Raw genomic sequence first — 27,257 nt, 5'->3', positions numbered from 1 at the left:
ATAATGCGGGTCTGCGTCTTCGATGCTGTTGGCCACGGTTAGCAAATAGAGAAAGAGTTTGAAAAAAAATTAAAAAAGTTTTGTTGAATTATCAGCAAAGACATTCTAGTGGCGTGTTGGATGTGATATTACCATCGGGTAGATTTCTGAGCAGGTTAAAAGGAAAATTGAGGCTAAAATGCATTTAGAGATAAATGACTGCAGCTGGGGCTTCGGTTGCGGATGTCATAAGGGGAAATGACACAAAAATCTGAGGGAAAATATTGTAACAGTGGTTGAGAATCCTGCAAACAATTTTAATAATTGCCATAACTCACAGAACCTCGGAAACCTCTGCTCCCATTTATTTCCCCAGTGCAATACTAAAGGCGCATAGACAGACAGTGGGTATCAAAAGTCACTACCCATTAACTCTGAAGGCAAAACTAGAGGAGAAGCGACTTGAGACTGGGACATTATACGTGGATGAGCTAGTTTTTTTTTTAGACATTCATATCCGGGACATTTCGGGAAGTCCTTCACCAACATTTTCAAACCTCCTTCACCAATGAACGACTGGCGGTCAATACTTAAAAATAGTGGTCAAGGATGGACATGTCCATCAGTAAGGCTGAGGAGGAAATTTCCACGCTCCGCCAGGGCATCGGGCAAAGATATCGTGAGTAAATTTAGCTACTTCAGCTATTCAATGTACAATCACGTCACTGAGATTGACCATTTTCCAGCACAAGATCTTTCACCATCTCATTCATTCATACAGGTCAATATCATCATGACCACTTGGAAACTAGGTCATTTTTCTAAAATTCTACTTGAGGAGCAAATCCACTCATACATGAAGATTCTCCGGCATGTTCACATGCATATTCTTGTTCCCAGGGGGACATATCATAGTATTCAGAGGTGGAGTAAAGACAAATTATGCAATTAGATTAATGGTTAAGGGTAGGTTCATATGTAGGTTTCTGGGCGTGGGTTTTCGGCGTGGAATCGGTGCCGAAAACCTGGCTGAATCTGCTCTGAAACCACCTCCCACTGTTTTCAATAGGAGGCCGGGCACAGTTCATGCGGCCTAGGGTTTTTGCCACGTAGTTTCCAAATCCACACAAAGAAAGCACAGGACAGGTCCATTCTTGGCGCAGATGCCGTGTGGGCCCCTTCGCAAAGCTTCAGTGGGAGCCGATCAATGGAGCTACACCTTGAGTGGACCCGCATGAAAACTCCCGGTAGAAACCGCAGCACAGCGGTGGGATACATGGACAAAATCCTCAGTCTGAACCTTCCCTAACCGGGCTAAAGATGACAACTATTCTTCTTAGCCTGAAATGTGCTCAAAACTATTCAATCTGACAAAGTTCTTGAATAGAAATCTCAATCATGATTTCAACTCTCATACAAAAACATTCATCTACATGGCATGTCCATTATAAAGGTTGGAAACTGCAACCAGGGATAAGAACAGTGGGCAGTCTGCAAGCGGCCAAGTTGGCAAGGGAAGGACAAGGCCAAAAAATATCTTCTGTCGACCCCAAATATCTTCCTACAAGGGTGGGCATCCTATTATAGTAGAACACTAAGCTACCTACAATCCACAGGAAATATAACTGACATATTCTAGAAGTGGAGTGGATATTGTAGGAAGATATTTTACAAAACAAACAAAAAAAAACTACATTTGAAGTGAACCTGTCAGCAGGGTCAACCCCATTAAACCAGGCATATTGCCTGATAGGTATTATTTTATCCAGCAGGATCTGCCCTGTCTTGTTAAAAAAGGGTTGCGGTTTTCCAGAGAAAAAGGACTTTTATTCTTTATGCAAATGAAATAGAAAGTTGAGGTGCTCAGTTGCACCGAAGGGCTAAGCTCAACCCCTCAGTGCACTGAAGATTACATTTGCATAAAGAATAAAAGCATTTTCTTTCGGGAACAAGAGCCCTTAAAACGTATTCCCTCCTTTATGAACAAAATGACGTTTTTGAAATTTGGTGGCACTCAAACTGGTTTCCCCTCTCAGGACACGAGACTAAGGACTGAGCAATACGGAACGTGTTGGGGTCTGTTCAGTGAAAAACTGATGGTTTTGCAGGCAAGTTGAATCAGTTTTGTCTGCGGTTACATTCAATGTTTCAGTTCTCTCTGTCAGGATTGCATCCGTTTTTCACGCATGTGAAGAACACCTGAAGGATAACACTCAACATTTCCCAGCAACCATCAGTGAAAAATGAATTGCGTCCAGATATCTTCTGTTTGTGTGAAAAACGGACAATATAGAACATGCTGCGATTTTTCCTGAATGCAAAGATGATGCGTGAAAAGAATGTGCATATGTCCACTGAAGTGAATGGATCAGGAGTCCGCCTGGATGCTGTCTGTCTGCAAATGGACAGAAAACTTGCTCATGTAAAATTAGCCTAAAACACAAAAAATTGGTATTCAGCTACAGCCTGCAGAGCTTGAAACACCTTTTAAGAAACTCTTTGTAAGGGCTCATTCAGACGGCCGTATGTGTTTTATGAAACACTGATACCGGCCCGTGTGTGTTACGCAGTTTACGGGCTGCACATGGCCGCCACTCTCATAGAAAATGCCTATTCTTGGCCGCAATTGCGGACAAGAATAGGACATGCTCTCTATTTTTTGAGGGGGCTGCCGTACGTAATAACGGTGTACTTGTCCGCATCTTTTGCAGCCCCATTGAAATGAATGGGTCCGCATGCGGACTCATTCATACGGTTGTGTGAATGAGCCCTAAGGCCGCTTTCACACAGTGTATGCTCAATGATTTCCATCAGTGAGGCCTCATGCATACAACCGTATTTTTGGTCCACGTCCCATCCGCATTTTTTGCAGATTGCACATGGACCCATTCATTGCTACGGATCTGCAAAAAATGGGAAGTCATCCGTGTGGCAAATTATAGAACCTGTCCTATTGTTGCTGACAAGAATAGAATATTTTACAGTGGGTCCATATTTTGCGGATCCGCGATTTGTGGACCGCAAAACGGATACGGTTGTGTGCAGGAGGCCTGACCGTGAGCCAAAAAAAAACAGGTACAGGTCAAAAACACAGAATAGGTGCTTTTCATTATACCTTATCGCTGAGTAGCCTCCACTCCTGGTTTTGTCTCACAATCACTGATGGAAATCACTGACCAAACACTGACTGCGTGAAAGGCGCCTAAAAGAACATAAAAAAATAAAAAAGCTATGATCAAGCTATCCTCCTGTATCAGTAGTTGAAAGTCACATTGACTGTTGGATATAAAAGAGAGAGAAAAAAAAAAAAAAAAAAAAAAAGAGCCACACAAAAAACAAACAAGAAGCAAAAAGTTCTACAAAGTTGTAACAAACTTTTCTCTGCTGAAGGTCAAGCGCTGCATAAACACACAGCCACACAACACCTACAAAATCTCCGGCTCTGCCGGGTTTACATGATGCTCCTTAGGTGAGGTATTAGCAAAGCTTATTTCTTCCCATTTCCGCAGCTTTATTTGCTCATTCCCCTGTGATCAAACTGATTTCCATGATGTGTCTCTTCTTAGTTTTAATACCCGTTTTGCTTGTCATATAGACACAAGCATTTGCTATGAAATAATGAAACCATTTCAAAGACAAGGGAAAATAACGAGTCGAGAGAAGTAAACTCGCTTTTTTTTTTTTAATTAACTGATACACAGCCCAGTACATATACATATATATATAATCATAGAAAGTAAGGTTAATTAACATAAAAATCTCACTAGTCGAGATCCAGGATTTATTTTTTCTTTTTTTGCATTTTAAGTCTGGCTGCGGTAAGTGGCTTGATTTGCCAGTAATGACCCAGTTCTTCTAATGAGTAACATTAACCCCTGGCTGTAGCTGTCCAGGACTTAATTGTCAACTAAAGCTGAAATAAGAGTTTGCGGATGTGCAGGTATGTGGTATATTAGCTCATTTTATTTCTACCCTTTTAATAAATAAATCTGTTTCCAGGGCAACAAGGACACGGCTCCGACCGCCTTCCCTTTTTTCCTCATTTCAGAAAAAATTGGATTTTCACACCAAGAATTTGCAGGAAAGGCAAAGCCCTTGCAAATAAGGACATGTTGACGGCAAGTTAAGAAAAAAATAAAATCCCAATTGACAGCTTGTTGTCTATATTTTGTTGGTATTTTTTATACTGTAGGAGGGCAATGGGACCTGTGGAAGAGAATAAAAATAGGGCGACAATAAATATAAAAGGCGCTCTCCGGTTAATTGGTTTTGTGTCTCCATTTGGATGAATTTCCAGCTCTTGGACCAGTGGGGAAGCAGTAAATGAGTTATGTTTTTGCCCCTATCGATGTGTGGGTATGTGCATGGATCCATAGTCATGAAAAGTAACATCAAAACACATTCCCATGATGGTGTGGCCATATGCATTTGATATATGTCAAGACCGATCTCTCCGTGCAGCTACCGTAGGACAAATTGCTGAAAATGTTACCTCTGGCTATGACAGAAAGGTGTCAGGTCACACAGGGCTTCAGAGCTGGCTAAGGATGGAGCCACAGACCGTTCAGAACATCTACAATGACCACATGAGTATCAGACCTGAACTATGGAGCCATGGAAGAAGGTGACCTGGTGTGATAGATCCCGTTTCCTTTTACTCTATACGGACAGCCAAGTGCGTTTGTGTCACTTACAGTATCTCACAAAAGTGAGTCCACCCCTGACATTTTTGTAAATATTTTATTATATCTTTTCATGGGACAACACTGAAGATCTGAAACATTGATACCATGTAAAGTAGTCAGAGTACGGCTTGTATAACAATGTAAATTTGGTGTGCCCTCAAAATAACTCAACACACAGTCATCAATGTCTAAACCACTGGCAACAAAAGTGAGTACACCCCTAAGTGAAAATGGTCAAATTGTGCCCAAATTGTCAATATTTTGTGTGGCCACCAGTATTTTCCAGCACTGCCTTAACTCTCTTGGGCATGGAGTTCACTAGAGCTTCACAGGTTGCCACTGGAATCCTCTTCCATCCTCCATGACGACATCAAGGAGCTGGTGGATGTTAGAGACCTTGTGTTTCTCCATCTTCCGTTTGAGGATGCCCCACAGATGCTCAATAGGATTTAGGTCTGGAGACATGCTTGGCCATTCTAGCACCTTTACCCTCAGTTTCTGTAGCAAGGCAGTGGTTGTCCTAGAGGTGTGTTTGGGGTCTTTAGCATGTTGGAATACTGCCCCGCGACTAAGTTTCCGAAAGGAGGGGATTGTGCTCTGCTTCAGTATGTCACAGTACATGTTGGCATTTACGGTTCCCTCAATGACCTGTAGCTCCCCACAGCCAGCCGCACTCATGCAGCCACAAACCATGACACTCCCACCACCATGCTTGACTGTAGGCAAGACACACTTGTCTTTGTACTTCTCACCTGGCTGCTGCCACATACGATTGACATTATATAACCCAAGTTTATCTTGGTCTCATCAGATCACAGGACATGGTTCCAGTAATCCATGTCCTTAGTCTGCTTGTCGGCTTTCTTGTGCATCTTCTTTAGAAGAGGCTTCCTTCTGGGACGGCGTATGGTCTGAGCACTGACAGGCTGACCCCCCACCCCTTTAAACTCTGCAGCAATGCTGTAAGCACTCATATGTCTATTTTGAAAAGAAATAGAAACCTCTGGAAATGAAGCTGAGCAAATGCACTCAACTTCTTTCGTCGACCACAGCAAGGCCTGTTCTGAGTGGAACCTGTTTTGTTAAACCGCTGTATGGTCTTGGCCACCATGCTGCAGCTCAGTTTCAGGGTGTTGGCGATCTTCTTATAGCTTTGGCCATCTTTATATAGAGCAACAATTCTTTTTTTTAGATCCTCAGAGCGTTCTTTGCCCTGAGGAGCCATGCTGAACTTCCAGTGATCAGTATGAGAGTGTGTGAGAGCGATAACACCAAATGTAACACACCTGCTCCCTATTCACACCTGAGACCTTGTAACACTAACGAGTCACATGACACCTAGGAGGGAAAATAGTTATTTGGACAAATTTTGACCATTTTTGAAGGCACACCAGATTTACATTGTTATACAAGCCGTACACTGACTACTTTACATTGTATCAAAGTGTCAGATCTTCAGTGTTGTCCCATGAAAAGATTTAATAAAATATTTACAAAAATGTGAGGGGTGGACTCACTTTTGTGAGATACTGTACCTGGGGAAGAGATGGCAGCAGGATAAGCCATGGTAAGAAGACAAGCTGGCGGAGGCAGAGTGATGCTCTGGGCAATGTTCTGCTGGGAGACCTTGCGTTCTGGCATCATGTGGATGTGACACGTACCACCTACCTAAACATTGTACAGACAATCATAAATCGCCCATTCAGATGCCAGGCATTGATCTGTTGCTTTTCAGCATCATTTATAAACTGTACGTGAGGAACTTTGTATATATTTTTATCAAAATGCACAAGCCCACTCAGTACGTCAAGGTGGCCTCTTTTGAGTGGGTGCCTACTCTACTTTAGCACAGTGCCATATGGCGACCACTGCAACGCGTACAGACCCAGCAAGCCCAGCAGAACTGTACAGACAAACCCCAGCATTCCCTAATGGCAGGGTTGTCTTTGAGCAAGACTATGCGCCGGTCACAATGCAAAAAGTGTTCAGGAATGGACTGAGAAACGCGACAAAGAGTTTAAGGTGATCACTTGGCCTCCAGATTTCCCAGATCTTCATGCCATTGAAAATCTCTGGGATATGCTGAAGTAAAGCAAGTTTGATCCATGGATGCCGCACCTTACGATGTACAGGACTTAGCAATGTGATCTGAACTCCTTGGTGCCAGATATCACCTTCAGAGGTCTCGTGGAGTCCATGCCTCAAAGAGTGAGAGCTGTTTTGGTGCCACACAGGGGAACCACATAATATTAGACAGGTGGTTTTAATTTGTTGGCTGATTGATATGTGAAGATAATATGTGGGATCGAGGGAATGTACTTGAATGGTCACCTTATAATTTTGCAGATGTAAATTATTTACGGTGTATAGGAGAGAACGTCACCCTGGTATTTTAGCTGCATTGCTTGCTGGGAGCACCCAAAACATTAAGGTCATATACGGTAGTGGGCACCTTGGTAGAAAGCCGTGCTTTAGAAACAAAGCGACACGGCTGTGACGTGTATACCAGGGGTTAACCTGTAAATATGTATCAGGATATTTAAGGCGTACATAGTGTTCCAAATTATGAAGAAAAACTCTTATCCGGGAAACCGTAAGTCCCAAGTATTCTGGCTAATAGATAACATACCTGTATCTGAAATGCAGATCTTTGGGATAATGGAAATATCCAGTAGAAGGATTGTAGCTTTATATTTGAAGCAGAGATGAGGTACAAGAGCAGAACAATATCAGAAATAAATATGCCTTCCATTAGTCATTAATATTGTCTTTGGCAGTTGAAGAAAGTCACGTAGGGACAAGCCACCTCGCCTAAGACGCCGTGTACTGCACATGTGAAAACTGTACAGAAACTTTCACAGAAAGGTAAATCACTGGTACTGTAATTCAGAATACTCCCCAAACGGTGAACCTCGCCCCACTCATGAATCCAACTGGTGAGGCTCTTACGGCAAAATCTACACCACATTACTACTACAATCTTAGTAACTGGATTGTCTGCCAGTTTATCAAAAGTTAAAGGGCCACTAACTTAAAAAAAAAAAAAAAAAAAAAAAAAAAAATTCGATAGAGACATATTAAAAGTTGAGATCAGTGGGGATCTGAGCGCTGAGACTCCCGCGGATCCCTAGAACGAGGAGAGAGAAGCATGCGCATATAGCGCTCTGCAGAGGTTGGAATCCAGATGGGCCCATAGTCTTCTACAGAGCCCGTCTCATAAAGCGAGGAGAGAGCGCGATATGCGCTCGCTTCTCTCCCGTTATTTTAAAGATCAGCGGGTGTCTCAGCACTCAGACCGCCAGCACACTAAACTTTTGAAAGTTTTTTAAAAGTTAGTGACCATTTAAAGAGTAGCCGTCACCTCTCCTGACATCTCTGTCTTAGGAACTACTTGCTGGACCATCTGCGCCATCACTTGTGACTTTTTTACTGCATTAAACTGATTCATAAATCTTCCCTATAGAACATTAGAACCCATCAGAACGTTCATTGTATGGCGAGGGTCGGTTGATGAAGACAACACCTCTTCAGATGAATGATGGCTTCTGATACGGGTCAAGCTGTAAAAACCTCTGCAGACTTCAGAAGACCTGTTTCAGCAGGGGAAACCTTGCATTACATCTAAGCCACCCAAAGAGTAACTTAAAGGGGTTTTCTGGCTATAACTATTTTTAAGAAAGTGCCTCTCTCTTGAAACAGAAGAGTCATACTTACCTGCTCCATGCTGCTTCTGCTGTCTCTTCCGGCAGGGCGTGAGCATGGTCACATGCACTGCTCCAGCCAATGAGTGGCTTCAGCGGTGACGTGCTGCTTGTGACTACATCACTGCTGAAGCCAGTCATTGGCTGGAGCAGTGCATGTGACCATTCCCATGCACCGCCATGGCTGGAGCAGTGCATGTGACCATGCCCATGCACCGCCAGAAGAATACAGTGCAGGGACCAAACGATAGAGGTAGCGTGGAGGACTGAAGCGGTGTGGAGCAAGTAAGTATGAATCTTCTGTATCAGGGGGTATTCTGAAGGCACTTGCTTAAAACCCCTTTAAGCCATGTGATAGACAATAGGAATACAGTATGGCTATGATATCGGACAGCAGCCCCTATTAGTTCTTGTTCTCCCCATGTATTCATAATTGATTTAATTAATATCTAATAAGAGAAGACTCCTGTTTTGTGTAATACAGCATGCATACTTCATTAGCTTTCTCCATCTCAAAGCTGTTCGCATCCTATTTGAATATCCTTTCATTTCGCCGGGAAAAAGTGCAAGTGTTTTGAAGTTTATTGAAAACATGATGCCTTTAAGATGTATCCGTAGAGAGCTTTTGTAGTATTCACTAAAGAAAATCCACTTTGTTCTCCGAGATCCACACATTACATTACTAGATGAATTTTTTAAACCATTTTGCATAATGATAAAAACAGTGACAGACTAGATATCGGATTTGTAATGTGAACATTTAGCTTACAACACGGGAAACGACTGTAAGGTTTGGTGACACGAGCGGGGAAGAATGGCATGAAATAATCATTAGCTAGTTGAGTGGGGGGGGAAAAAATCCCTTCAAATTTTGAATATAAGAAAAAAAAAGAAAAAAAAATATCGAAAATTTGTTGTTGGGCTCTATTCAGCTCCATTGCCTTAATGCTGTAGAACTTTAATACGTTAATTACCAGGTTATTTCGACCCTTAAAGGAACACTTCGAGAAAAAAATAAAATAAAATGATATTTAGACAGAGCAAAAGTAGACCAGACAGACGGACCACCTATTAGTTGGCTTACTTTTCATCAGAATGGTCTATATGCACACGACCGTTGTGTGCAAAACACGGATGGCGTCCGTGTGCGTTCCGCAACCTGCGGAACGGCACGGGCAGCTTTTAATATTACTGCCTATTCTTGTCCGCAAAGAGGTTCACAGAACGGAGCACACGAAGTGCGGTCCGCATCTTTTGTGGCCCCATTGAAGTGAATGGGTCCGCATCCAAGTCTCAAAAACTGCGGCTTGGACGCGGAACAAAACAACAGCAGTGTGCATGTAGCCTCAGGAGCTGAAATTATATTGCAATTTCTAGCGCACAATGTTTCCATGCCCTTTCCAAAAAGCCATTCCCCTTTACTAATAGTCCCCTCCTACTTATCAAGCAAGGTCACAAAACTACCTAAAAAGCTTAGTAAATGTGGCCAACAGCATGTACACCAGAAGTCTGGTGCACTTCCATTAATATATCTGCCCCATTGTGTATGCCCAGCGAAGAACCTAGGAGGGTGGAGCATGACTGTTTGATGATTTTTGTGTCTGTCATGACCCACCTCCTCAAGCCGATCCCCAAAATACAGTTTTTCCTGGCCTGTTTAATGGTCCTATCTGCCCACATCAAATGTTTCATAACATATCTGCTTGCAAAGGTGGACTTTGGAGCAGATCCAGTGCTGATATCCAGAACAAATCCAGAGATAATCCATATCCCATGCATCTGAATGCTATGGACAACTTCCACACGGAAAAAAAACACAAGTATATGAAGTATTTGTAGCATGCCACATATTTCTGTGTATTCAGTGTGGAAAAGTCATTAGACTAGCCCAATGTACACTCTATAGCCAAAAGTATTGGGGCAGCTACACGTTACACCTTTAATGACCTCCCATTCTAAATCCACAGACATTAATATGGGGTTAGTCCCCACCTTTTGCTCTTCTGAGAAGGCTTTCTACAAGACACTGAAGCGTGTCTAGGGAATTTTTGCCCGACACGGATGTTGGATGAGAGGGCCTGGCTTGCAATCTCCATTCTAGTTCACCCCAAAGGTGTTGGATGGGGTTGAGGTCAGGGCTCTGTGAGGGCCAGTCAAGTTCTCCAAACTGTTCCCAAACAGTTGGAAGCATGCAATTGTCCAAAATGCCTTGGCACGCAAAAGCGTTAAGATTTGACTTCACTGGAAGTAGGGTGCCGAAGCCAACCCCTGAAAAACGAAAAACTTTCCCATAGTAAACGTTCCCAAACTGAATAGTTGGCACAATAGAAGGTACCGTATTTTCCGCTTTAAAAGATGCACTTTTTTCCCCAAAAAAGTGGGGGGGTTAGGGTTAGGGAGGGGGGGGGGGGGGAATGGTTGTGCGTCTTATAAAGAGAATACAGCAGTATTACATGGCCGGCACACCACAGGCCGTGCGACAGTGACATGTAAACATGGGGCGCTATCTGGGTAGTAGCATTAATGAAGTGGGCGGGGCAGGAGCGTGACTGAATGAGTGACATACGCTGCCGGCCTGCCCGCTGCGTGCATGGCGAATACCGCTTACAGATAAGTGATTACTGCAAGATTAACAAAGCAGCACTGCTAAGGGTAGCTGCATACACTTTATATGTGAGGGCTGCTATGACTAGGGCCCAATGTTATGGGGTCAGATCCCCCCATAACAAAGTCATCCACAGATCCCCCTATAAGTGTCCTCCACAGATCCCCATAACAGAGTCATCCACAGATCCCCCTATAACAGTGTCCTCCACAGATCCCCCTATAACAGTGTCCTCCACAGATCCCCCTATAAGTGTCCTCCATGGATCCCCATAACACTGTCCCCCACAGATCCCCCTATAAGTGTCCTCCACGGATCCCCATAACAGAGTCATCCACAGATCCCCCTATAACAGTGTCCTCCACAGATCCCCATATAACACTTTCCTCCACAGATCCCCCTATAACACTGTCCTCCACAGATTCCACTATAACACTGTCCTCCACAGATCCCCCTATAACACTGTCCTCCACAGATTCCACTATAACACTGTCCTCCACAGATCCCCCTATAACACTGTCCTCCACAGATCCCCCTATAACACTGTCCTCCACAGATCCCCCTATAACACTGTCCTCCACAGATCCCCTATAACACTGTCCTCCACAGATCCCCCTATAACACTGTCCTCCACAGATCCCCCTATAACACTGTCCTCCACAGATCCCCTTATAACACTGTCCTCCACAGATCCCCCTATAACACTGTCCTCCACAGATCCCCTTATAACACTGTCCTCCACAGATCCCCCTATAACAGTGCATCATCCACAGACCCTCCATTAGTTCAAAACCCACCAAAAGCACACCATTTCGTTCAAAATATTTTATTTTCTTAACTTTCTCCTAAAAAACCTAGGTGGGTCTTATCATCGGGTGAGTCTTATAAAGCGAAAAATACGGTAATGTTCTCCTGGTATTTGGCGAATCCAGACTCATTTATCAGGCCACCAGATAGTGAAGAAAGATTACTCCACAGAACACATTTCCACTGCTACACATTCCATTGGAGCCGTGCTTTACACTGCTCCATCTGAGGACTGGCATTGTGCTTGGTGATGTAATGCTTGCATGCAGCTGTTCGGCCATGCCATAAAGCTCCTGGAACAGCACACTTTTTGCCACGATGTTAAATGCAGAGGAGGTTTAGACTGCAGTTATGGAGTCAGCACTGTTGGTGACTTTTATGCACTTGCTCCTCAGCACTCGGCGACCTCGCTCTGTAACTTAACGCGGTCTCTACTTTTATGGAATATTTAGAAGGGAAGAAATTTCAGGAACTGACTTGTGGCAGCAGTGGCACCCTATTACAGTCTGTAAAGGCAGGCTAGGGGCTGGAATTTATACACCTGTGCCAATGGGATTGAATGAAACCTGAATTTTATGATTGAGGTGTGTCCCAATACTTATCTCCATATTGTGTATATTAGCTGCATTAAAAAAAAGTCTTAGCTTTTCTGATGTAGGTTTTGCAGTAAAATATTTGTGGGATTTGCAATATGCATACTCCTATGCTGGCTTTGTAGCATTTTTATTGAATTTTCTTTTCTTTTTAGTGTTATCCTATTTCTCTCTTTTTTTATTTTGATCATTCGAGATAAAGCATTACAATTTCATTTTCCTTTGGTTGTTTTGATATGACAGGTATACTTTTGGTCGAGACAGTGGGTCATGGCTACTGTTTGGGCTAGTGGTGTGCTTCTTTCAGCCTTTATTGCTTTTAATATTTTTTATTGTAACTGGAGCATCAATAGGGCCAATAGCTAGGGGGGAAAAAAAGCCCTCCAAGGTCATGTCTTTCACAGGTATAGCTGATTTGGATGTGCCAAGCCATTTGGCGGGCACCTGATGACCACGTGACTGGTCACATCTGGTGCAATAAAGATACCAACTGCTGTTTCCTATACAAGCAGCTTTTGGGATTATTACTTATACCTAGGCCGTATAGTTCTTAGACCTGAGGTAAAGCCCAGTCTGCTGACTGGGATTACACTATGAATGTATACTGTGTTGTGAGACCTCTCTATGCAAGCCATGCTGTCCAGGTCCTGACGGCCCACCGCAGTCTTGTAGGTGATTTGTTGGTGAACTGAAGAATTAAAATGATACCATTACTGAAGAGCTCTTCTTGATGTTTCAGCCGAGACATCAATGGTAAATTTTCTATACACTAATTGAACACGTCTACCAATGTCATAAAGTTGACTCGTCAGGAGGAAGAATAGTGTTAATGGGAATAAGGAATGTAACATGCGTGACCACCGGAACTCCCTGACCCCTCGCAATCCTCTTATGTTGCCCAGAAACAAGATGCAAACATTTCAGCAAAGGACGCAACAATGGAGGCTGCGGTAGGGATGGAAGAAGGAAAGCATAAGCAGGAATGGAAGAATGGAGAGAGAAAGGATGAGAATAGGGACAGGGGAGAAAGAGGGTCCCTGTGCAAAAAGAGTATATGGGTGCTTGCTTTAGAATAGCTCATCATACAGCACCCCTAGGTGTCTCTGTAGAGTTGCCTATATATACTTTAGATAGCTGTCAGATGAACAATTGTATTACTCCCACACACATGCAACCTCAGCTCAGTGCTGCCCCCTCTGGTGGTGGCCTATCTACCTAGAGAGCAAAAGGATTGGTCGTGTTGAAATCCAACAAGCCTGCCAATTCTTTTTCGAGGCATCTGACATTGGGGGGAGAGTCAGGACACCCCCATCCACATTAGAAAGTTGGCTGGAATCATTGAAAATGGTGGGTTTGGCCAACATTCATCTAAAATGTATGGTCAGCCTGAGGGGTTTTCTGGTTTGCATATTTTAAAATAATGATTTATAAAGGTCACTGTAACTTTGTAATGGATTTCTTTTACCTTTATTCCGTTCTGGGCAGGGCAGTGATGGGGAGTGTCTATGTAACTAGATGGGTGGGAGGAGCTATAAACTAGCAGGGCGTTGTTAGGGGCGGTGCTTGAGCTGTGGCAGAGGAAGGAGAAGTGCATCATGGGTTTGGTTGGATACAGGAACAGGAAGTGCTACATACAGGATGGAAACTAATCAGAGGGACTGGTTTACATGGTGGGCCCATTTACCTACTGGGTCCCTGTGCACATGCACTGCTAACCCTATAGGAAGGGAACAGATATTAACTATTTTAGTATATAAGCTGATCTCCATGTACATTGTATATGAACTAAGGTCAAGAAGTTCTAAGTTCTAGACTACCTCAGGTACTCTCTTAGGCCATGTGTAGCTGATAAACAAGGCAATGATATCACCTAAGAAGAGAAGACGGACTGCATTAGACAAACTTACTTCATCCCAAGTATTTGTATTTTGTAATGACTTACAAGTACAGGTGTCCTACTACCCTAACGGCGAACCTGATGAAAGCGGGATTAAACGGTATGCCCTTGTGCCAGTCATTAGACTCATGGACCATATGATGTAAACTTTTTAGAGGTCCTTTCTGCTTCTAATAAGTCGATGGAGCAGGGAGATGTGGAAATTTGTGAAAACTCTTGGTTCTTTAAGAGGTCTAATTGAGGGGTGGGATGTTCTATTATCATACAGAGAGTGCCGCCCCAATGAGCACCGCCATCACTCATTTCTTGGCTTTAACTACACTTATTAGTTCATTTTATTAGGAACTTAAAAATTAAATGGGTTATTTAGAACTCCTGTGAGACACTCGACACCCATGCTAATCAGCTGTCAGAAGAGGCTGCTGCACTCCAGTGAGCACCATGGCCTCCTCACAGCTCAGCACCATATATTGTATAGTGGTTGTGACTGGTATTGCAGCTCAGGCCCATTCACCTAAATGGGACTGAGCTGCACCTAAGCCATCAGACCAAGGAACGTGATGTCACACAGGCCTAGGAAGAGTCCACAGAGCTCACTGGAGCGGTGACTGACAAGGGTGCCAGGAGCTGCACCCCCTCCCAGATCAGATGTTGATGAGCTATCCTTTGGATAGCTTATCAATATTGCACTCCTGAAAAAAAAAAAAACTTTCATGCACCAATTTATAGGAAATTTTATAGCCCCCCCTCCCCGTTACTTTTTCCAACCCTACATGCTCCTGGTTGACAATGTCAGAAAGGACACCCTGACCATTTTAACATTTCAGTTTTGTAAAAGTTTCTGCAACTTTCAACTAACTTTTTCCCCCCCTTCTCCTGACAGATCATTGCCTTCTTACTGTTATAATCAAACCAATAACTCGCCCCATGCAGCAGAATCCTCTTTTATTTTGTAATTTATATTCTCCAATTAAAAAACTAAATCAAATAAAAAAAATAAACAATAAAAAAGGTCTCTCCACCAGCGCATTTCCATAAATCAGACGACAAAGCATCCTAACGTTAAAGGGCAGGAGTTCAATCCTTCATATTTGCATAGACTCCGGATACTTGTCGATGAGTCTTGCTGTGTAAGGACTCTAATGGGCTTAGAACAGTGACTTTTAAAGAAACTGATTGCTACCCCCGTAGCTAGTAAATGTCTTCCAAGACCCGGTGGCATGTGAGAGACAGAGGGGAAAAAACATATATATATATATATATATATTTTTTATTTTATTTTTTTATCATAAAATTATCTCAGCAGAGTCCATTGCCGGAGATAAAAATCTTCGCTGTCGCCGTCGTCATCATCATCATCACGGGCCCGTGCCTCGATGCAGGAGCCCGGGCCGCTCTGGCACAATACTGTCGCTCATTTATCTGTTGTCAGCACAGGTTACACACTGTAATCCTTGACTGCCTCAGAATTAGAATGTCTTTGATGTCCCCACAAGAGTTTCTTGCCTGGAGGCTTTACCAATGCTCTGCAGCCTCGTGTTTATTCCTGGTAATCTTCCCTCATCTCCAGGCTAGCAGTGACAGATGGTTATGGGCACACAATAGTATTAAGAGTTTGATTTTTTTTTTCATTTTTTTTTTTTTTAATGCTGTGTTTTCTGTACAACAAATAGCTATCAGATGCGGGCCACAGAACCGACATGGTTCACGTAGGTAATGGCAAACAAACAGCTCGGGTGGATGGATTCTGTCATTTTTTCCTGCTAACCCTGCTCGTTTTCATTGTATACTCTCAAAGGTAAACTATATTAACCTTATAGAGCGTTATTAAAAAGATAGATCTCCGCGAGCGGGCCGCGGCTCCGCGCCTTCCTTCCAACCCTCACTCGTTTGATTATGAAAGTAATACTGCTGACATATTGAACAAATATCTAATGTCAACATAAATTTTTAGTGTGTGATAATATTCGGCTTTATATCGCCGCGTGTCACGGAGGAGCCCACGGATGATGCATAGCACTAAATAACCTAAACAAAATGAGTTCTCTTGTCAGCTTCTACCTTGTATGTCCCCAGGCGTCGGTAAAATTGACTGCACGCTAGATTTTCAAAATTAGCCCTAATGCTGCTTGTGCGGCTGCCATGCCGGCGTCTAACTTTGCACTGTTCTCGTATGTTACCCTAAAGGATGGATGTGTTGCTTTGCATTTTGGCATTTTGCTTGTGCTGCAGCAGCTTTTATTTTTTATTTTTTTATGTATTTATTAATTTTTTTATTTTATTCTCTCCTCCCATCATCCTCTTCCTCAGTAAATGGCTAAAAGAGTGAAAATACCTGCATACCTCATACACAGTGATGGATGCGGGCACACAATGGGCATTGAGGTCATGCTGCTAATTTCAGAAAATGAGATTTGCTTTGCTTCATGCAAATTAATAATGAGGCTGCCAAACATTAACCCTTCTCGGGAAAAAGTCAATTTCTCCTGAAGAGTTGGATCGAAACTGGAAGGCGGTGTTGTGCCCCTAAATAAAGTTGGAGAGTTTCCCAAACATAGAGGAAAATGGATTCATTTAACTTTGTAATTAGGGGTATTACAGTAGGTATTTTTGGGCAGGCACGAGGCAGAATTTTTTTTATTTGTAGTATTTATCTTTGAGCTAAAGTACGAAGAAAAACAAAGATAGTGTATACTTCAGAGCTGCATTCACAATTCTGCAAACCTCAAAGCCACTCTGCCTGCTGGTTAAATACCTGCACAGGTTGTCCATTGAAAAATATTTCCCTTTTTTTTTTATATAACCAGCACCTGGATATGAAAACTTTTTTTTTTTATTGCATGTCGTTGAAAATTTTGTATAGCTGCTGAGGTATCCCATTAAGAATCTCTCTGTATAGCGCCACCTGCTGTTTGCTCTTTTCCTTATTTCTCTGTCAACCTCAGTAACATTGCTGAGGTGGTCGCACATGCTCAGTTCTATCCTTCAACTGCCAACAGCCATATGTAACAGGGAGAGAGCTGCTGAACTGTGATTAGGCAAGCGCTGCTGCAGAAAGGATACGCCCCGAGCGGTCAGAGGGGTGTCTGTTGACAGACAAGCTGATTGTTCTGACCAGTAGTGCTTTGGATGTACTCACAGAGTGTCTCTTGGTAAATTACGCAACTCCTAAGGTGTCAGGCTTTCCGCAGGGAATGTGAATATACCAATGTTTTTACTTAAAGGGGTATTCCCATCTTAATGATCACTGGTAAATCTGTTAATGATTTGACAATGATCATTTTTCTAAATACATTTTATTACCCAATTCCCACCCTTTTTGAGAAAATAAGTCCCCTCTTACCTGATGTTGTCTTTAGTCTCCCATGGTTACGGCCACCTCTCCTGTTGAATCCCGCCGGGCCGCGCTTGCGCAGAAGACTGAAGATTCTCTCCCGGCCGGGCAATGTCCTGAACGCACATGCCGCCGCACATGCGCCATGATGACTTCTTCCTGGCCAGTATAGTACAGAGCCGCGAACGCGCATGCCGGCTCTATACTATACAGGCCAGGAATAAGTCACCATGGTGAATGCGCGGCGTGCGCGTTGAGGACATTGCGCGGCCCGGCCGGGAGAAAAACTTCAGTCTTCTGCGCAGGCGCGGCCTGGCCGGGAGAAGACGTCACTCAAGCCCAGTCGAATCCAGGAAGTGGACGTCGTGCTGCACGAAGGTAAGTATTAAAACTGAAGATGGGAATACCCCTTTAAGGCATCTGCAAGATTTTCTTACTTAAAAGGGGTTGTCAAAAAGGCAGCATTTCTGGGTGTTGGACGCCACCGATCAGATACTGAGGACCTATCCAGAAGGTAGGTCATCAGTAAAAAAAAAAAAAAATCTCGGAAAACCCCTTTAAGTATTACACAATGTCCATTCATACCGACGAGCTGTGTAAAGCAGGACAGCATAGGTCCTCCAGAAAAAGAGACTCTCCTTGTAACCTCGCTCTCCACTCTGAGGCGAGGATCACCCTCTATTATCTGAGAATTCCCTAATAGTGTATATAAAATAAGCTTTCTAAACTAGGACAACCCGTTAAAAGGGACTCCGTCGCTCGGAATGATCTCTTTATACAGGGGTATCATTAAAAAATGACCCAATCTAAAACTATAATACGGAGCCGTTTCCTTCTAGGACTCTCCTTGGGACTCTGTAGAAGTAGGAAGTTTCTTTGGAGTCCGGGAACAGGTCACGTGATCCTTCTCGGCCAGTCTGGCAGTGCTCTGGGGAGGAAGGGAAGCTGCTGAATAATGAGCACAGGCCCCCCCGCCCAGACCGGATGGTGGTGGGGCTTTACCCAGTGCAATCAGTGATGCCTCAAGACACAGAGCTGACGAGTCTTCGTGACAGAGGGCTCTTTAAGCAGAAACAGAAACGTGTAACCGGATGTGTGAAGTTCATTAAACAAATCCAAAAGGCAGATTCGACTTGCAATCCCCAAATTTAATGTTGGAACATTTAGAAAGGGAGATGAAAATCCCTTTAGGTAGCAGATGCTGCTGATGATCTGCAAGAGCTTCTGGAATTTATGCACTGGAAGTCAAATCCTTTGTAAAGGCGATTTACCCCGTCGGTGTGGTATACTTATTAGTTCACCTGCAAACATTTGCTCTCAGTAAATGTGACCTAGTGATCAGCTCAGCATCTCTGCAATAAACAGCCCATAATCTGTGGATGAATTGAAGTCTAATCAGGCCACATGCAGATTAAACTAACTGCGAGGAATAAAAACTAGATTAAAATGTTCGTGCCCAATACCGCAAGATTATCGGGACATTTTACCTCTTTAAATCCTAATTTTTTTATTTTTTTTCCAGGGGCTAGCTGAAGTTTACAAGTGTATGTTCTGTGGTGATTATGTCTCACAATTCCTCCACTGTACAACAAAAAATGGTGTAAAAAAAAAATATAGCATGAAAATCAGGATTACCGCTCGGAACGTTGAGGACAAAGCCGATGGATACAAACCGTAATGAAAAAAAAAAGAAGAAACAGATTGTAGGTTTGGTTTTTCCATACAGTCGTACATATAAATAAATCCTCAAACATATTTATGTACATATGTCCACACACACGTTGCAAATGAAAAAACAAAAAAACATTCTTACCATCTGTGAGGCCAGACAATATGCAGAGGCCTCTGGGACTCGGTGCTGAAGTTGGAGGAGGATGGTGGTGATATGACTTGGCGATCATCTTCAGAACTAATTTCAACAGATTCTATCCATGGTTGGTTCAGGTGTTGTCTAACTTGACCAGAAAGAGCTGGTGCGACGCTTGCTTTCTCATTTTCTGCCTGGACATTTAGTTGTGTGTGGTGGCCCAAAGCCTCCACGGATATCTTCTGTGGAGCCTTCTTGTGTTCTGGCAGGAACCTATCCAAAAAACAAACAAAAAAAAACAATAATGTACATTACCCGGTTCACTGTGGACAAGAAAGACCCTAAGAATATATGGATGGATAAACCACTGGATAACTCTTCATGTCTTGACCAATGTGATTCTTATAAAGAACATATCTCGCTAGGATCAATGACGTTCTGGAATGGTGGCGCAATGTCATGAGGGTTCTCAGAATAACATCACCTATAGATCTCACCCTGCTCCTAATCGAACAAGTAACTGAGACAATTGAACTTCATTAAGGTGGTTGTGCAGAAGTATGTGGCTTGATTAATTTCAGGAACAGCTTCACATCTGTCAAAGGGTTTGGTCTGGTATTGCAATCTTTCAAAATGGGGTAGACGTGCAATATCAGAGACAACATATGGACATATATGGCACTGTTTTTGCAAAAAAGAAGCCATACTTTTATAGTCCTATACGACCCCTTTAAACCAAAAGGGGTATTCCAGTAAGAACAATTTATCCTCTAACCACCGAGTAGGGGTTAAGTGTTACATCATTGGGGACCCCACCAGTCACAAGTATGGGGGACCCAAGTCCCTCATTTTAATGGTGTGCTGGTTTAGCATGTGCACCTCTGCTCCGCTCATCTCTCTCTCTAGCAGTCCCATAGACCTTGCTAAGGTCCTCATAATGGAGAGTTGTTTGCCACTGGTGCTTCACATTTCCTAACTAACAAAATTGTGGCTCTGGAGAATCAATTCTGATTACCACCAGGTCTTAAGTGAGAGGACCCTGCAAAACATATCTCAGCTTATTGGACTTCCGTGAACATGGCACGGTGAAGGGTGGATTAACAGCCAACAGATCAAAAGTCTAAGGTCAAATCTGATTTTAGGCTTCAGACATCAACCAAGATAGTCTTCTGAAAAATCCTAAAAGGAGTTGTTTGCATTGGACAACACCTTTTCGTCTGGTCTCCAAAAAAATAAGATAATCACAGAATGTGCAGGATCCGCAGTGATCAGATCCAATCTGTAGTAGAATCCAGGAGCAAGACTGCAATTCTCCTGTAGCTCCACCACAGGACAAACTGAGCATTACACAGTGACCACTGAATGCATAGACATGACAGGTCCTCCAGAACAAGAGCAGCTCTTTGTAATTAATAGATGACAGTCTTGAATAAACAAAACTCTGTTTTCACCTACAGAATTTTTGATCATGGATTTTCTATACTAGAGAAGCCCTCTAAATAACAGTATGACATCTACATTGCTTAAGGTGGAAACGCCCTTAAATTTTTTTAGTTTTTTTTTTTTTCTGGGATTTTTATATTGATGACCTGATTCTCAGGAAAGGTCATCAATATCAGATCGGTGGGAGTCTGACTCTCAACAATCAAATGTTTGAGGAAGCCACTGGACTCACCGGAGCTCTGGTGAGCGCCACTGCCTCATCGCCACTTACCAAGTACAGCGCCATCCATTGAATAGAGGCTATGCTTGTTATTGTAGCTCAGCCTCATTCACTTTAATGGGCCTGAGCTGCACCTAGAACATGGTACCGGTGAACATGACATCAAATGGCTGTCGAAGTGCTCATGGAGCGCTGCAGCCTCTTCATACAGCTGATGCCAGGAGTCGGACCCCCGCTAATCTGATATTGATGGCCTATTCTGAAGATAGACCATCAATATCAAAAACCCCGAGAGAAACCCTTTAAAAACGTGCAAGGTTTGTGCATATCCATTGTGTATACATATATTATTGTGTATATATTCCTGTTTATATACAACACCTCATTACATTGATAGAAATTTTCTCATAGGATCATATTGCCTGTGCTGGATTTGCGAACCTTTTTTTTTTTTTTTGGAGGAGGGGGGAAAAAAAAAAGAATGGAAAGATACTGATGTCATTTTCAAATAAGAGAAACCACATTAAAGCTCTGATGCTGGCTCTGGTTTGTGTTACAGCGAATTAGGAGGGAGAGACTCCGCGCTCTATGGCACATTGTTTCAAATCCGAGCGTTCCAAAATCCAACTACACAATCTGGACGGGGAACGCTCTCCTACATTACTTGGTGGGGGCAATCTGTAGACAGGACAAAACTATTTAAATCCTTTTTATTTCAAAGATGACATCATAAGCAAGTGCAGTGTATTAGACAGCACCATTTTTTGGAGGTGCCGGTCCATTAGATAATTAGAACAATGCCTCGAATCCTTCTGAGGACAGTTTAGATTGCAGAACAATCTTCTGTAACAGGCCATAGCCATATAGGTAGATGTATATAGCGGGTGGACATACTATTGCTTACAAAAGTCATGAACGACGTCCGTTACACATGCATATAAATGCTAACGTTTTTGCAAAGTGGCAAAAATAGTGGGTAGAGTTGAAATGCAATTTAACTATAAATGTATTTCTGCTATGCAGAGAATGTGTCTCCATAGTAACAGACTACAAACATACCTCTTGTCGTCTGATGCTGCAGTCAGATTTCCTTCTGTATCTGTCCTGCCTCCCTACCAAATGTATGTTAGCAAAAAGTAGGAGACAAATGAAAGCAAGTCAGAAAGTGACCCATTGTTTAAATCAGGTTTTCGTGTTTAACATATTTATAGATAATGTCATTTTTAATATTCCATGTCAAAATCTACATTTAAGGGTACTTTCACACTAGCGTTTTTCTTTTCCGGCACCGAGTTCCATCCTAGGGGCTCAATACCGGAAAAGAACGGATCAGTTTTATCCTAATGCATTCTGAATGGAGAGAAATCAGTTCAAGATGCATCAGGATGTCTTCAGTTCAGTCTTTTTGCCTTTTCAGGACGGAGATGCTGCGGTTTTATCTCCGTCCAAAATAATAAAATGTGGTCTGCCTCTACTCCCGACTACTTCCTGCTGGAGTCACCCTTGAAGTACACAATGCACTTTTTTTTGGGTAGGAAACATTCTTTCCCATCACTGTCATAACGCTGCAAGGAGTAAAAGGGGCTGTTTATTTAGCCTATAATATGTTGCGGGTCAATCAAAGCGCAGATGAGACCCCAAATCTGCTAGCCACACGGCTGGATCAGAAAGCCCGTCAGCTCTCCATGACAAAAGCACTTACAGCCCGTCACTCACACGGGGCTGAGGAAGAGATTTCTGCTGAGACCGTGCGCCATAAATCTGTCAGTAAGCCATTATCTAATAGGAGAGACTGCATTAAAGGTTTACCTCTTCTTCTGGTCTGAATTATACTGAGTTATGACACAAAGTTCACTTTATACGGCATGTTTTCTATGAAATCTTGTTCTGTTCCAACATTGAGAAGGAAAACACATTATGTGCACAGTGTCCAAGAGAACGGGCAACTTTCCTTCATGGGTGCAGCGGGAGGATTTATTACTTACATTAATGTCCATTTAGCTATATACAGTGCTGCCCATAATTATTCATACCCCTGGCAAATTTTGACTTAAAGTTACTTTTATTCAACCAGCAAGTATTTTTTTTTTTACGGGAAATGACATCGGTGTCTCCCAAAAGATAATAAGACGATGTACAAGAGGCATTATTGTGGGGAAAAAACATTTCTCAGCTTTTATTAACATTTGAGCAAAAAGTGTCCAGTCCGAAATTATTCATCCCCTTCTCAATAATCAATAGAAAAGCCTTTATTGGCTATTACAGCAATCAGACGCTTCCTATAATTGCAGACCAGCTTTTTGCAGGTCTCCACAGGTATTTTTGCCCATTCATCTTCAGCAATGAGCTCCAAATCTTTCAGGTTGGAGGGTCTTCTTGCCATCACCCTTATCTCCACAGATTCTCAATTGGATTCAAGTCTGGACTCTGGCTGGGCCTCTCCAAAACATTAAGGCTGTTGTCTGCTAACCATTTCTTCACCACTTTTGCTGTGTGTTTTGGGTCATTGTCCTGCTGAAATGTCCACTGGTGCCCAAGGCCAAGTTTCTCTGCAGACTGCCTGATGTTGTCATTGAGAATCCTCATGTATTGCTCTTTTTTCATGGTGCCGTTTACTGTGATTAGGTTCCCTGGTCCATTGGCTGAAAAACACCCCCAAAGCATTAGGTTCCCACCACCATGTTTGATAGTGGGGATGGTGTTCTTAGTGTTGAAGGCTTCTCCTTTTTTACGCCAAATGAAGAAAACATTGTGACCAAACAATTCAATTTTTGTTTCATCTGACCATAACACAGAAGACCAGAAGTCTTCTTCTTTGTCCAGATGAGGTTTTGCAAAGGCCAAGCGAGCTTCTGTGTGCCTTATCTGGAGAAGTGGAACCCAGCAGTGCCCGTTGGATTGTCTGCCTTGAGACATTGCCACCAGCAGAGCCCAGATTCACCAGGATGGCCTTGGTGGTGATCCTTGGATTCTTTTTCACCTCTCTAACTATCCTTCTGGGCAGCACAGGTGTCACTTTTGGCTTCTGACCACGTCCTCTGAGATTTTCCACAGTGCGGAACATCTTGTATTTTTTGCTCAAATGTAAATAAAAGCTGAGAAATGTTTTTTTTTCCACAATAATGCCTCTTGTACATCGTCTTATTATTTTTTGGGAGACACCTACTGTATGTCATTTCCCGTCAAAAAATTACTTGCTGGTTGAATAAAAGTAACTAAGTCAAAATTTGCCAGGGGTATGAATAATCATGGGCAGCACTGTAGTTTAAAGGAGTTCTCCATTTTTGCATAAGGTCTATTGACATAATTACATCCTGTGCCCAAAAATGTTAAATATTTTCCTTCCTCTCCATAAGACTTACTGGTCAGGGGCCTAAATACAGAAGAATATAAACTTGGATATTGTGTGAATTCCAATAAAATGTATTTATACATAACTCCCAATCCCTTTAAAATTCTCTAGTTAATGATAAAAAATATACCGTGTATAAAAAGTGTTTTCCTTGTAGTTTGAATTGTATTCACTTTTTAGCTTTGCTGTACTGACTTGGACAGAGTCAGTAGGGTCATCTTATTATTAGAGGGGATTTATTCAGAAGTGACGGCAGTACTGTACTGCTGGGGGCTCAGACAAGTCAGTATGATAACATTATAAACCATTCACACAGCGAAGGCTTTGTAGGCCGCTCCTATACCAATCCCTGGTCTCTGGAGAAGGGGCAGTACTTCAGCTCAACCTGAAAACAATACTTTATTTATTCCCCATTGCTTATATAGCACCAACCATTCTTCTGTTCTATACAGAGGTTGTCAGGGGTGGACTGGGAACTTAAAGTGGCCCTGGAAAAAATAAAAAAGAATGCCCCATTTTGTAGCTTGGTCCAAGTTGACGGAAGGCAGGGCCAGCAACACCATATTGTGGCACATTATACCTCCCCAACGGAGCCAAATACCACAGTCCCTCAAAATACTGCCAGCAGCACAAAATACATCCCCAAAAACTTCCACTGGCCGGCCATGAGGAGGGCCCAGGCGGCCCCCTGGGAAATTTCCCTGTAAGGTCTATGATCAATCCGCCCCTGGAGATTGTCGTCATATCAGTCCTTGTCCACAAGACAAAACTCCATGCTGATGTGCTTCTCCACCTCTTAGGCTCCATTCACACCTGCAAAGTGTGAACAAGACGCCGGCTTTGACTGAATGCGGCCCATCGTTATAATGGCACATGAAGGATATAGGGTGGGTCACTGTCTGAGCCATATATACAGCAGCAAGGATGGGAAAGAATCCTATGCTGGAGAAACAGGAAAGACCTTTTCCCAAGCTTTCACATTTTTTTTTTTTTTTTTTTTTTTTGGGGGGGTGGGAGTCAATTGGTTAAGGAGTTGGGGGGAGCAAGGGGAGTTTTTCCTGATGATGGGAATGAATCTCTCTTCAAACTATATACAGTATACGGCTGCCAAAAGACCGGCATTGCAGCAGTAAGAAGGACTCCGGTAAATAAATGGGGGAACACAACGTCTTATCCTTTTTAAATCCAGCATTGATTATGGGCAATCACCTTCCCTGTAGAAATCCAATTCTTCTGGGGCAAAGGTCCAGTCAACTTCTGAAGAACATGGCGAAGACAAAGTGGCTCTTTGAAGCCCAGTCCTCATTATCAGGGGCGGATTGGCCATAAACTCTACAGGGAAACTTTCCTGCGGGCCGATGCCCATGGGGCCACCTGAGCCCTCCTGTTGGTCTACCAGGGGCAGTCTTAAGGGATGTATTTTGTGCTGCTGGTGCAGTATAATGAGACTGCATTGGTGGTATAACGTGCTGCAATATGGCCCTGCCGACTACAAAATGGGGCCACTTTTATTTATCTTTTTCCCAGGGCCACTTAACGTTCCCAGTCCTCCCCTGCTCAGTACCCAAATTCTGGGGAGAATCTCCCACTAGACCTCAACCCAAAAAGAAACAGATTGAATAGAATTTTTGAATAGAATATTATTATTTTTTTTTACTCAACAGAGATGAGGAGTCCAGGACTCTTTGTGTTTTGGTGGGAGTAACCCTTTAATTAAACATAATTTTTTATTTTTTATTTTTTTTCCCCTCATTAAAAAATTGAAATACAATAATTTGTTAACCGCAAAGGATAAACAGCGGCGGCGGCGGTTCCGTGTGCAAGTGGCTCGACAAATGAGGAGTTGATTAAGGCAGAGTGATTGGGCTTGTGACGGAACTAAAGGCTGTTAATCATTTGTTAGAATGGTGGGAAGCTGAGCGATTCGTATTACCTTCCATCCTACGTGTACATTAGTAATGACAGATTTCCATTAAAATAGTGATATTACCAAGTTCCTCTCTCGGCAAAAGCATAAAATATGTTCAAAGGAGCCAAGATCACAGATAACTCGGTGGAACGGGATAATGGCGAGCATTTAAGGGCATTAGCTGTAAAGCGATACTGTACCCTTAATTCACCTCGTCATTATTTGGTTGCATCTTTTTTTTATTAAATTAATGCAAGGATACTAAAAAGAATGCAATTTCCTGTTTTTATGGAAATCCTTCTAATCAGGATTGCTTCTCGGCTCCCCCACCCCCACACACCCATACGCGTGGAGACGCTGCTTAACAAAAGTACTTTGCAGAATGCGAGAGGAAAGGCTATGATAACACTTTAATAGTTAAGTGACTTTATGAGAAAAATGTTTCCAAATGTTTTCGAAACCTTCCAAACCGCACCAAAGAACATTATCGTAATATTATATTTCCCCCATGCCTCCATTATTTAAGCTCGCTATCCTTAAAATGATACTTGGATGCAAATGTAACTTATAAATTCTTTAAAACAAAACCCTCGAAGTTGGGGGAAAAAAAATAAAAAGTCAATGTCCCAGCCGTACCATTGTGAATATTTATCTAAAGCTTCCTCGCAGCTGGACTGCCAGTTATCGCAGTGATAGTGCTGTGTGGGAAAATCTGGACGGCAGACGTTTCCGACCGGGGAGTGGGACTGGTTCATAATGGGAAAATAGGTGCAGAGCGAAACAGGCTGGTGGTCCTTAAAGCGCCTCTGAGATCAGAAGATGAGCTGTCGCTTTCGAAAGCATCTATGTGCATGTGATCCCAAAACGTATTAACATACACCGTAAAGGCGAGTGCAAACCACTGGGAAACAAGGCAGTTTTATGA

The 27,257-nt window shown here is 42.8% G+C and overlaps 1 protein-coding gene across 6 annotated transcripts in view; it reads right to left on the bottom strand.

The window, feature by feature from the left end:
- The window catches only part of GTDC1 (glycosyltransferase like domain containing 1), a 264,439-nt gene that overhangs the window by 131,715 nt on the left and 105,467 nt on the right, over positions 1 to 27,257 (bottom strand). For all 6 annotated transcript variants that reach the window (XM_044303929.1, XM_044303926.1, XM_044303925.1 and 3 more), the window contains exon 5: positions 19,415 to 19,681. In XM_044303929.1, the coding sequence (XP_044159864.1) occupies positions 19,415 to 19,681 (267 nt within the window). The remainder of the gene's footprint in view (positions 1 to 19,414; positions 19,682 to 27,257) is intronic.

Source organism: Bufo gargarizans, chromosome 8 (genome assembly GCF_014858855.1).
Source record: "Bufo gargarizans isolate SCDJY-AF-19 chromosome 8, ASM1485885v1, whole genome shotgun sequence".
NCBI classification, from domain to species: Eukaryota; Metazoa; Chordata; class Amphibia; order Anura; family Bufonidae; genus Bufo; species Bufo gargarizans.
This window is presented reverse-complemented; position numbering and strand designations above follow the sequence as displayed.